The 13,017-nt window shown below is 48.0% G+C and overlaps 1 protein-coding gene across 17 annotated transcripts in view; it reads left to right on the forward strand.

Moving 5' to 3' along the window:
• The first annotated feature begins 3 nt into the window (after positions 1-3).
• Positions 4-13,017, forward strand: part of GRK4 (G protein-coupled receptor kinase 4) — an 80,105-nt gene continuing 67,091 nt past the window's right edge. For 6 of the 17 annotated variants that reach the window (XM_063664438.1, XM_054486620.2, XM_054486626.2 and 3 more), the window contains exon 1: positions 557-681. In XM_063664438.1, coding sequence (XP_063520508.1) covers positions 630-681 — 52 coding nt within the window. In that variant the 5' untranslated portion in view covers positions 557-629. Of the gene's footprint in view, positions 379-554; positions 682-13,017 lie in introns of those variants that run through there. The other 11 variants (XM_054486619.2, XM_054486625.2, XM_054486633.2 and 8 more) reach the window with 7 other exon arrangements.

Here is a 13,017-nt window from a genome sequence, read left to right on the forward strand (position 1 = left end):
CTCAGCGACTACAACTCCCAGCAGGCCACGCGCCGCGGCCCGCCGTGTACTCTTGGCGCAGGGCCTTCTGGGAGCGGTAGTGCCCCGGCCGCGGCGGCGAGGGGCGCTCCCTCTTCAGCTAAGCCGTTAGCGCCGAGCCCGCCCGGGTGCGGGTCGCCGGTCGCGGCGGCGGCGCCCCTGCCAGTGAGCCCCTGTCCGAAGTGGGCCACGGCATTGACTCGGGGCTGCCCGGGGGCAGGGCACTGAGGAGGGAGTTGCGCGCGCGAGGCGAGGGCGATGGGGCCAAGAAGAACCGGGGCGATAGCGCGGCAGCGGTGACAGCTGGGACCTGCCGCGGTCGGGCTGCCCCCTCCCCTCGCCCCGACCGCTCCCCTGCTGGTGAGGGCCGGCGGAGGCGGCGGCGGCGGCGCCCCTGGTGGCAGTGGTGGTGGGGGCGGCGGCGGTGGCAGTGGTGGCGGCGGCGGCGGCGGAGCAGCCCCCCGGGATCGTGTCCGGAGCTCGAGGAGCGGGTGGCGCCCGGCGAGCTATGCGCGGGGGCGGCGGCGTCTCCTCCTGTTCCGTCTCCTCAGTCTCCTCCTCCTCAGTCTCATCGGTCTCGCAGAATCCGCCGGCGGCGGCGGCGCCAGGACATGGAGCTCGAGAACATCGTGGCCAACTCGCTGCTGCTGAAAGCGCGTCAAGGTGGGTGCGCGGCAGGCGCCCCCGACTCCCTCCCCCCGGAGAACCCCGAATCCTGGGGAACCCTGGCCCCCCTGAAGGAACCCGACATCTCCGGAGAACCCCGATTTCCCTGGAGAGCCCCGACACCTCCCATTGGGGGAACCCAGATCTGCACGGAGCCGGAGCCGGGGTCTGTGCAGTGTGGTCAGGCTGCCCGGGCCAGGTCCCCAGCCCCCATCTCCTGGCCCAGATGAGAGAAGTCTGCGCTTTGCTCTTCTTAGTCTTGCCCTGTGTCCTTGTCCTGTCCTCTCGGTGTGACCTCGGTGACAGTGTTGCTTCAGGATGGGGCAGGCAGTGTCCTGCTTGTGTTGGACAACCTGTCCCACCAAAAAAGAACGGTGTCTTTATGGTCTTAAGGGGGACAAAGAATAGCAGCCTGGGAACTACTCTGGGTGAGAACCTTCCGATAATGATTGTAGGGCAATGTTATTTTTAACATAGCTGCTTGGTTTTGAGGTTTGATCTGAGGCTCTATGGTGTGTCAAGTGTGCTTTAGCACGACGTGGTCACAGATGGATAAGTTGGCAAAAATTCAGCCTTTTATCATTATTAAAGTGAGGCAGAAATTTAAAAATAATAATAAGTACTGCATTCATTCACTCCAAGAAAAGAAAAAGCCAAGGCCGGAATGTGGCAAGGCAAGGGTTAAAAAGGAGAACAAGTTTTCTTTTGCTTAGCAAGCTCACTTCAAGGACAGTTATAAGATAATGCTGTTCTGTTTGAGAAGTCGAATCCAAAGGAATAGGCCCCAGACACCCCCGTTCCAGAGCAGGGGTGAAGAAAAAAAAAAAGAGGACAAATGTCTGTGTTTAGCCAGTTCTTGGTTTTTTCTTTCGACGCAGCTACAAGGCCACCAGCTATGCAAGGCCACAAGTTATGCCAAGTCATCAGTTATGCTATAGATTATGTGACCTGACATTATAGGATTAACTGCCTTTGTTTTGCTTCTGTAAGTTTGCTTATAAAAATCCTGCTCAGTCTTTGTTCAAGGCTCAGCTTTTTGGATGTGAATCCACTGAGCTGCTGCATACCTTAAAATAAATATCCTCCTGTTTTCACCCATTCTGGTCTCTCTAGTCCTCTGCATCCCACCACAAAAGCATCAGTTGGTCCAGCCCTTCAGCGGGAGACCCCCACAATCCTCTGTGCAATCCTTTGTCTCGGACCTCATGTCTCCCTTGCTTGCCTCTCAAGAGAGCTGGCGACAGAGCCTCGGACCTCAAGTCCCCGTGCCAGCCACGGTAGTTCTTCACACCCCATCACTCTTACGGAATTGCTGATTTCCTCTATTTCCTGGCGTGATGGAGCAGCTCTGCTTGGACTTTGTGCTCCAGGACAGGGTAAATGCCGACTGAAGATGCCACACCAGCCGGCGATGCATATTTAAAGGACAGCCTGGAGCCGAAGGTGGCGGCCACGCTTGTAGTCCCAGCTACTCTGGAAGCTGAGGTGGAAGGCTCACTTGGGCCCAGGAGAGTCCAGCCTGGGCAAAACACATCTCTTTAAAAAAGTCTAAAACAAAGACTTCATCTTCTCAGTATTTTTGTGCACCAACTCACACTATTTTGAATAGAAGAACTGAGAATGGGTGGGAAGAGAATGGGATCTTTTTCCCTTAAGACGATCAGGGAGTCCCAGAACAGCATGCATTCTCAGCAGCCATTTTCAGTGGAGCATTTGATTGTGCCTCTTATCCCCCACTGTGAACTCCAAATTGGTCATGGAACAGAATCATCCTTAGTGGAAGTCAGATTGAAGCTAAACCAGTTTTCTTTTTACACTACCTTCCTATCTGCATGTGATTTACAAAACGGAATTGTACCAAGCCGCCTTCCTTATAATGCTGCAGAGATTAGATAATGAGGTAAATATAAGTGCTCTATAAATGCTAAATAACATAAAACCAGATTCTGTCACAAAACCTAAGACCACAGTGATGGTTTGAAAAATGAAAGTTGATAGACTGGATTAAGAAAATGTGGCACATATACACCATGGAATACTATGCAGCCATAAAAAATGATGAGTTCATGTCCTTTGTAGGGACATGGATGAAATTGGAAATCATCATTCTCGGTAAACTATCGCAAGGACAAAAAACCAAACACCGCATGTTCTCACTGATAGATGGGAATTGAACAATGAGAACACATGGACACAGGAAGGGGAACACCACACTCGGGACTGTTGTGGGGTGGGGGGAGGGGGGAGGGATAGCATTAGGAGATATACCTAATGCTAAATGACGAGTTAATGGGTGCAGCACACCAGCATGGCATGTATACATATGTAACTAACCTGCACATTGTGCACATGTACCCTAAAACTTAAAGTACAATAATAATTAAAAAAAGAAAAATGAAAGTTTTGGCCGGGCGTGGTGGCTCACACCTGTAATCCCAGCACTCTGGGAGGCTGAGGCGGGCGCATCACAAGGTCAGGAGATTGAGACCATTCTGGCTAACATGGTGAAACCCCATCTCTACTAAAAATACAAAAATTAGCCGGGCGTGATGGCTGGCGCCTGTAGTCCCAGCTACACGGGAGGCTGAGGCAGGAGAATGGCGTGAACCCTGGAGGCAGAGCTTGCAGTGAGCCAAGATTGTGCCACTGCACTCCAGCCTGGATGACAGAGCGAGACTCCATCTCGGAAAAAAAAAAAAAAAAAGTTTTAATTTTTTCCCTGAAATATCTCATATTAACTCCATGGTAGTGTGATTATGAGGCCTGTCCCCATTGAGTGAGAGTATTTGCTCCTGGGGTCAGAAAGAGTCATTATGTATAGCTTGATTAATGGTTAGAGAAGTTGAATATATAGTATTAGAAATACATGGATACATGCTGAGTATTGGTTATATTTTAGGGCTTTTTCCCAAGTTGATGACTGCGTTTGTTACTTTAAAGTATCTCCCAGGAAGTACCAGGAGGTGTCTTCTTGGACACATAACTTCATGTGTCCAAACAACTTCAGCTCCTTGTTTAGCTTCACTGGCTCATATACTAGAAAATTAACCTTTGAAATGAATGAATGTAGCGCAAGAGTTATATTCTGGTCCTGAGAAGTGCAATGTTGATTTAATATTATTAGTGAGTCCGGTCATTTCCTGAATTTATTTCAAATAGAATCAGTCAGTCTCAATCCCCCCCTCCCTCTCTGGTCCCTGCTATGGTCTGAATGTTTGTGTTCCCCCAAAATTCTTATGTTGAAATCTTCACTACGAAGGGGATGGAATTAGGAGGTGGGGCGTTTGGGAGGTGATTGGATCATGAGAGTGGAACCCTCGTGAATGGTATTAGTGCCTTTATAAAAGAAACTAGAGAGACACCCCTCACTCCTTCTACCATGTGAAGGACACAGAAGAAGGTGCCAGCTATAAATCAGAAAGTGGGCCCTCACCAGACACCAAATCTGTTTTGATCTTGGACTTCTTAGCTTCCAGAACTGTGAGAAATACATTTCTGCAATTTATAAGCTACTCAGTTTATAGTATTTTGTTAGAGCAGCTTGAACAGACTAAGATGGTCTAAACAGAAGATTGTTAGAACCTTTTCCTTTCAGGAATGTTGGCAGATGATGCTGCACTGAAAGCGTTTGTGTGTCACTTTGCCAGGGACACGAAGGAAGTGTGAAATGATCATATTGGTTTGGTCTTATTTTGTTTCATTTTGTTTTGAGACAGGCTCACTCTGTCGCCCAGGCTGGATTGCAGTGGTGCGATCTCAGCTCACTGCAACCTCTGCCTCCTGGGTTCAAGTGATTCTCCTGCCTCAGCCTCCCAAGTAGCTGGGACTACAGGCACTCGCCACCATTCCTGGCTAATTTTTTGTATTTTTAGTAGAGACAAGGTTTTGCCATGTTGGCCAGGCTGGTCTTGAACTCCTGACCTCAAGTAATTCACCCACCTCAGCCTCCCAAAATGCTGGGATTACAGGTGTGAGCCACTGCACCCGGCCCGTGTTGGATTTTTGTTGGTGTTTTATTTTTTTTCCTTGATATAATTCATAGGTTCATAGATCATATTGTTAATAAATATAAAAACAAATTTTTTTGAGACATTGTTTCGCTCTTGTTGCCCAGGCTGGAGTGCGATGGTGCAATCGTGATCTCGACTCACCGCAACCTCTGCCTCCCAGGTTCAAGAAATTGTCCTGCCTCAGTCTCCCGAGTAGCTGGGATTACAGGCATGCACCATTATGCCCGGCTAATTTTGTATTTTTAGTAGAGGTGGGGTTTCTCCATGTTGGTCAGGCTGGTCTTGAACTCCCGATCACAGGTGATCCACCTGCCTCGGCCTCCCAAAGTACTGGGATTACAGGCGTGAGCCACTGTGCCCGACCTGTTTTTTTTTTTTTTTTTTTTAATTTAGGATTTTTTTCCCTGTATAATACTATTTGTTAAGCACCTTATAACTTTTATTTTTTAAATAACCTTAGATTATTTCACATCATACTTCTGAGGAGACTTTAACACCATCTTATCTCTTGGAGAAATTGAAAACAAATGCAGAGAGGAATACGTAAGACATGCATTTAATGTGGGTTTTGGTCTTACATATTGCAATTGTTCTGATTTCAGGCTGCGGTGTTATTTAGCAGTTTCTTTAATACCTGCAGCATGGTTAATATACCTGTTATTATTAATGCTGTCTCTTGCTGAGGCTTCCTCCCTAGAACTTTTGCTAACTTAAGCAAATAGGAAATTTATGGAGAAGATATTGGGTAGCTCAAAGAATCAAAGTAAGAACCTAATAATCAGGCTGGAAAGAACAGGAGCTGGGACTCACTCATTCATTCATTCATTCATTCATTTGGCAGATGTGTACTCAGAATGTTCCAGGTGCTGTTCCTATAGCAATAAACAACATGTTTAGAAATTCCCGCCATTCTGGAGACCACATTCTTATAGGGGAGGCAGTCTTGAGACACATAAATAAGATACGTGGCATAGTAGCAAGCGGTGAGTGCCAAGGGAAACTCTACAGCAGAGATGGGGGTTGGAAGCGCCCAGGTGGCATTGGTAGTTGCAGTTTCGGATAGTTTTAGACAGGGGGCTGCTGATTGATAATCAGGTCTCAACTGTCACTCCTGTGACAGCAGGTATCTTTTTATTTTATTTATCTGATTTTGCCTCATGAATTTCATGATTCTTATCCTGGGAGAATTTCATGATTCTTATCCTGGGAGAGAGCACCAATTGGCTGGCTTGGCTCTGGCTCCCTTCCTGCATCCGTGGCTAAGGGGGAACCAGGCAGCTGGACTGACAGTCCCACCAACACACACACCGTCGGGGAGAAGTAAGGGAGGGGCTGCAGAAGAAACCAACAAAGGGCCATTGCAAGGGCCTGTTTACATGACATAGTAAGCAGGCATAGGCCATATGCGCTAGGGCCAGAGGGGTAGCTAGGAGAAAGGAGAGGAAAGAGGAGATCAGAGAGATGCTGAAGGTAGAAGACACTGGATAGAGGAGCGATTGCAGAGAATCCTCAAAGTTGCCTTTGAAATTCCCTAGCTGAGGAAGTTAAAAGACTGCTCTTTCTAGTCTTGAACTCCTGACCTCAAATGATCCACCCGCCTTGCCCTCCCAAAGTGTTGGGATTCCAGGTGTGAGCCACTGTGCCTGGCCAAATTTTCTTTTCTTTCTTTTTTTTTTTAGACGGAGTTTCGCTCTTGTTGCCCAGGCTGGAGTGCAATGGTACAATCTCAGCTGACCGCAACCTCTGCCTCCTGGGTTCAAGCGATTCTCCTGCCTCAGCCTCCCAAGTAGCTGGGATTACAGGCATGCACCACCACGCACAGCTAATTTTGTATTTTTAGTAGAGATGGGGTTTCTCCATGTTGGTCAGGCTGGTCTCGAACTCCCAACCTCAGGTGATCCACCCGCCTCGGCCTCCCAAAGTGCTGGGATTTACAGGCGTGAGCCACAATGCCAAGCCTTTTTTCTTTTTTAAAGACAGGGTCTCACTCTGTTGCCCAGACTGGAGTGCAGGTGGGGAAATCATAGCTACTGAAGCCTCAAAGCCTTGAACTCCGGGGGCAAGCAATCCTCCTGTCTCAGACTCCCAAGTGGCTGGGACCACAGGCATGCACTGCCATGCACAGATAATTTTGTGTTTTTTTGTAGAGATGGGGTCTCAATGTGTTGCCCAGGCTAGTCTGGAACCCCTGGACTCAAGTGATCCTACCCTCCCACTTCAGCCTCCCAAAGTGCTGGGATTACACGGTGAACCACTACACCCGGACTTTTAGAATTTTCAACAGCATGTAAGATCAAGTTTTCTAGAAAGAGTTATAAACATAGTATTTCTTATCTGTCAGATATTTGAAGTAATCTGTGTAGTAGTCAGCCAAATTATTTCTCTGCCAACAAAAGGTTACCCCATTCTCCCAAAACAATAATGTCTACCGTCTGTTACCATCATTATGGTACAGCTAATTTGGGATGCTGTCAATCAGCCAGGTTATTAGCAACCAGGTCAGTTTGGTTTTCTTATATTTTCTACTGTGTTTATCTAGATTATAATGGCTTTAAATCAGGATTTTTATTTCTTGGTCAGTGAAGCAAATATTGGGTTTAGTGGCTTTATGCTACTTTAGGACCAAAAATATCTATACCACTGATACTATAAAAGAATATTCTTGGCCAGGCACGGTGGCTCATGCCTGTAATCCCAGCACTTTGGGGAGGCCAAGGCGGGCGGATCACGAGGTCCAGGTATTGAGACCATCCTGGCCAACATGGTGAAACCCCGTCTCTACTAAAAATACAAAAATTAGCCAGGCATGGTGGCACGCACCTGTAGTCCGAGCTACTCGGGAGGCTGAGGCGGGAGAATCACTTGAACCTGGAAGGTGGAGGTTGCAGTGAGCCGAGATCGTGCCACTGCACTCCAACCTGGCGACACGGTGAGACTCCATCTCAAAAAAAAAAAAAGAATGTTGTTGAGCTTTATATTTTGACCCAAATTAGGCAATGGTTACCTTAAAGAAAAATGATACAGCAAAAATCATTTTGACTTTATTAAAGCTCCTGAAAAAACTCTAGAATTAGGGCTTTCTTAAGTTACTTTTTAGCAGAAATATTTACGGTATTTTGTACATATGTGCAAAATCGCTTATTAACATTTGTGTCATGGTCATAAAGACTAATTTGGTAACAGTATTCAGTCTCCAGTAAATATGTGGTTAATTGATATGCAGATTACTTCCAAAATGCAAATTAATAGTCTCATCTTACATTTTTGTGCTTTGCTACCTTTACCTCAAACAAAATAATCTGTAGGATTCTTCATGCTTGTTTCAGCACCTTTTGCCCAGCTTTGCTTGCTTCATTGGCCAGAGGACTGTCAGCACCTCATGAAGTCCTTTAAATGCTTCTCTGAGGTCATTTGCATAATGTTGTGGCCTATAGTAAGTTCTCAATAAATAGCTGCTGGATGAATGAATGAACAAGGACGAGGAAATGAGCACGCTAGGTATGCCTGTATCTGAAGCAGAAGTGGCCCAAAAATGCAAGGAAAAGAAACTTGGCAGGAATAGCAGGAAGAAGAAAGGGTGGAGGATAGTATTGTGTGAGTTTGCTAGGGCTGTGTAACAAAGTGATAGAAACCTGATGTCTCCCGCAACAGACATTTATTGTCTCACAGTCTTGGAGGCCGGAGTGCAAGATCAAGTTGTGAGCGGAGCTGGTTCCTTCTGTGGGTTGTGAGGAAGAATCTGTCGCAGGCCTCTCTCCCAGCCTCTGCTGGCTCGCTGGCAGTCTCTGTCCCCTGGCTTGGAGGAGCATCATTCTGATCGGTCTTCATCTTCACGTGACGTGCCCTCTGTGGGCGTGTCTGTGTCTAATTTTCCATTTTTATAAGGATACCAATCATGTTGGATTAGGGCCCACCCTAATGACCTAATTTTAACTTAATTGTCTCTATAAAGACCCTATCTCCAAATAAGATCACTGTTTGAGGGTTAGGGGCTAACTGGGGAATAGAACTCTAACATATGTTTTTTAGGGTGGGACGAATTCAACCTGTAACAGGTACCTCTGAAACAGATGAAGGCAGCCCATAGAGGGGATCCTTGGGCCTTCAAACACTGTGGCCCCACTTTACTGCCTGCTTTTGGGGACCTCAAAAACTTAGAGGAATCCTCTGACAGTTTTCAACCCAGTATGCTGCCCAGACTTTAGTGTCTGTTTATGGTCCTCCATTGAAATGCCTGTGGCCCTGCCAACCACCATTGACCTCGCCATGGCCCCATGACTCATCATGCTCTGCCTGGTTCTTCACCCTCTGGCCTCCTTGTCTTTACGTAGTATTGACAGCATAGCTGGCCCACCTTTGAGTATGACCGGGCCCGGGCCAAACAGCGGGGGCGTGGAACCAGACTGCTGTACTGTGCCAGTGGAGACTTTTGGAACTGAGGACAGCTGAATGAGGGGTAGAGTGGTGCTAGGGTTCACCAGCACATGTGCCCCAAACCTGCGGAGAGGGCCCCTTTCTTCTCTCTCTCTCTTTAGCCTGTGACACTCTGTCCCTTAGACCAAGCCAGGGGACCTTTTGTAGCTGCAGTGTGCATTGTGTGCTCCATGCCCCACCAGGTCTAGTCATATGTGGCGGGGGCGGAGGGGGAGTCCCGTGTTCAGAGGTGCACAGTGTGTGCACTGCTGTGTGTGTTATTTACTCTTAAAAAAAAATTTTTTTTTGACACAGGGTCTCACTCTGTTACCCAGGCTGGAGTGCAGCGGCACGATCTCGGTTCTCTGCAGTCTCCACCTCCCAGGCTCAAGCAATTCTCCTGCCTCAGCCTCCCGAGTAGCTAAGACTACAGGTGCACACTGCCATCCCCAGCTAATGTTTGTATTTTTTGTAGAGATGGGGTTTCATCATGTTGCCCAGGCTGGTCTTAAACTCCTGAACCCAAGTGGTCTGCCCACTTCGGCCTCACAAAGTGCTGGGATTACAGGCGTGAGCCACCGCACCTGGCCTTGTTATTTACTCTTCAAACAAGTGTGGGGTTAGTTAGATGCTGGGTGCCGAGTTCTCACCTCCACCACTTCACCAAAGCCACCCTTGCCACATCTCAGGGATCAGTTCTTGGTCCTTGTCTCGCTGCCCCTGTGGGCTGCACTGATGTGGCGCGTCATGTTTTCTTCCGTGAGCATGTTCTTCTGTATCATCACCCTTCCTGTTCCACTGCTTGCCTCAGATGGCTTGGCTGGTCCCCCGTTATCTTCTAGATCTTTTAATACCAAATGCCTCCTGTCTTTGTCCAGGGTCTTCTCGCCTTCTCTATCCACACTCGCTCCCTTGTGATCTTGTAGTACTATGGCTTGAAACAAGCTCCTGTCTCCAGTTCACGCCTGCAGGCTGGGCCTCTCCACTCAACTTTTGCAGCTCACTGTGCTCCTGCCTACCTGACATCGCTGTATGGAAGCCTCATTTGCATGAGAAAGAACCTGCACCAGACTCCAAATACTCAACCCCAGCACCCCGATGTTTCCATCTGCACCTCAGTTAATGCTCATGTAGCTGCACTTGACTTACTCACACCCCCACACTCAATCCTTGGACAGAGTGTTCAGCCCTCAACTCAAAACACAGCAGAATCCGACCTTTTCTCACCTCCTCCACTGCTATCACTTGGCTCAAACTGTCAGCATCTCACCTGGAACACCATGGCCAGCTTCTGCCTTTTCCCCCCGACAGCCCGTTCTCATCACAGTGGCCAGAGTGGTCCTATTAAAATTTAAGCCGGATTGTGTCGGCCCCTCCTCTGAACTCTCTTCATGGCTTCCCAGACAACTCAGAGTGAAAGCCGAGGTCCCTGCAGTGGCCTTAAGACCGCCGCCCCAACCTCGTCCGCCCTCTCACACTCTGCCGCCACACGGTTTCCTCTGTCTCTTGAGAACTTTTTCTTACAGGGCTTGTTCTCTCACCTGAGGAATTTCCTGACCACTACCCCTTCCCTCATTCACTCTTTTTTTTCTTGGAGACAGGGTCTTGCTATGTTGCCCAGGCTGGCCTCAAACTCCTGGGCTCAAGCGAGCCCACCTAAGCCTCCCCAGTAGCTGGGATTATAGATACACACCACCACACCTGGCTCTCATTTACTCTTTATTTTTCTTCCTTTATTTTTCTCTATAGCACTTCTTATTATCTCATATACTGTATATTTTACTTGTACTTTGTTCGTCAGGCTTTCTCCCTAAAATTAAGCTTTATAAGAGGAGGAAGTTTTATTTGCTTTGTTCACTGCTGTATTTTTCATGCCTAGAACAGTTCCTGGCACACGTTAGATGCTCAGTAAATATTTGTTGAATGAATGAATGTATGAATAGCAGTTAAGATCATTGGCTTTGGAGCCAGCCAGACCTGGGCTTTATATCTCAGTGCCCTCTTTATACCATCTCGACGACGGTGCCAGTTACTTCAGTTTCACTCAAAAACGGTTTATTGTGTGCCAGGCACTAAGCTTGGCTCTAGGGATACAGGGATGAATAAAAACAGATGAATCTCTCCTTCTGAGAAGCTGACAGTCATGGAGGCAAGTACTTAGCTCAGGTAATGTGGAGGATCGGACAGGAGGGCTTTATGGTCCAACCCTGGAAGTGGGTACACCCGTTTTTGGTTGTTTTTTATTCCGATAGTTTTGGGGAAACAGGTGGTGTTTTGTTTGCATGGAAAAGTTCTCTAATGGTGATTTCTGAGATTTTGGTGCACCTGTCACCCAAGCGGTACACCCGTTTTGTACATTGCTCCATCACATGGCCACTTTTAACTGCAAAGGGGGCAGAGCTACAGAAGTACTAGCTGGGCAGCCACTTCCTGGGGACAGCTGCATAATGGGAGTATGTCTTGAGTCAGCATAGGACAGCTGGCTCTCTGTGCCATGTCTGCCCTCTAGCCACCAAATATCCATGCACAGCCTTCTTCCCTTACAGGTATCCTAATCTCCCTTCAAAGACGAGAATGAGGCCGGGCACGGTGGCTCACGCCTGTAATCTCAGCACTTTGGGAGGCCGAGGCGGATGGATCATGAGGGCAGGAGATAGAGACCATCCTGGCTAACATGGTGAAACCCCGTCTCTACTAAAAATACAAAAATTAGCTGGGCGTGGTTGCACGCACCTGTAGTCCCAGCTACTTGGGAGGCTGAGGCAGGAGAATCACTTGAACCTGGGAGGTGGAGGTTGCAGTGAGCTGAGATCACGCCACTGCACTCCAGCCTGGTGACAGAGCAAGACTCTGTCTCAAAAAAAGACCAGAAAGACCTCTGCTCTGTTTCCTCCATGAGGGCCAGACGTGGCTCCTCAGGATTCCGCAGCCTACATAAAGAACCAAATGATCTTCCCTCCTCATGCCTAATATACCATGGGGGAGCAGAGGCGGGGTGACTATTGTAGAAATTCCCTTTTAGAAAAGGAGGAGCAGGGTGCCCTCAGTAGACACTGGCCCATCAGCAAAAGGGCCCTTTGTGGGTGGGGAATATTCCTTGATTTTAGCGCCCAGTTCTGCCCTCACCTGTGTTCACTGTGTCCCATGGCTCCACCCCCAAGACATTTTCCTCCTTGAGCCAGCTAAGATGGACAGACAGATGAAACCTCCGCAGGTTTCTTGAGCAGTGCAGAGCTTTGCAGACCCACTTCTACTGATTTAAGTTTGTGGGCTTGAAGGTTGTTTTAAGGCTCAAGCAGTTCAAGGCTGTCTTCATCCTGGATCCAAGTTCTTCAGCACCATACTTCTCTCAGAAACATTTTTGATCTTGTTAAGCTAAATTTATAAGTGGCCATTGGTTTGTACTGAGCTCCTGTACTAGGCCCAACAAATCAAACCAAAATGGAGTCAGTCATGCTAAAGTTCCATGTCACCATGCTGAAAGTTGTTTGACCTTCCAAGAAATCAGGAGATAGAGATATATAGTAGCCAAATTCCCAAACAGGCTAGTTTTAGCCAGCAGGATAAGGAGGTCCCCTCTGCTTCAACCTTTGCAAGGGGCAAGGTGCAAGGGAAGTAACCATGATAGGACTAGTCTGCTTTTTGTTCTTTGTGTCTGCTTGCTTTAGCCCTTTTCTGCCTATAAACCAAACTCCTCTGTTTAGCTCATTGAAACACTCAGTTTTCTTTCTCTCTCTCTCTTTCCTTCTCTCTCTTACCCTCCCTCCCTCCTTCCCTTCCTTGTTTTTTTTTCCTCTCTTTCCCAGGCTCTTGTCTGTTGCTCAGGCTGGAATGCAGTGGCACAGTCATGGTTCACTGCAGCCTTGACCTCTTCGGCTCCAGTGATCCTCCCACCTCAGCCTCCTGAGTA

Source organism: Pongo pygmaeus, chromosome 3 (assembly GCF_028885625.2).
Source record: "Pongo pygmaeus isolate AG05252 chromosome 3, NHGRI_mPonPyg2-v2.0_pri, whole genome shotgun sequence".
Taxonomy (NCBI): domain Eukaryota; kingdom Metazoa; phylum Chordata; class Mammalia; order Primates; family Hominidae; genus Pongo; species Pongo pygmaeus.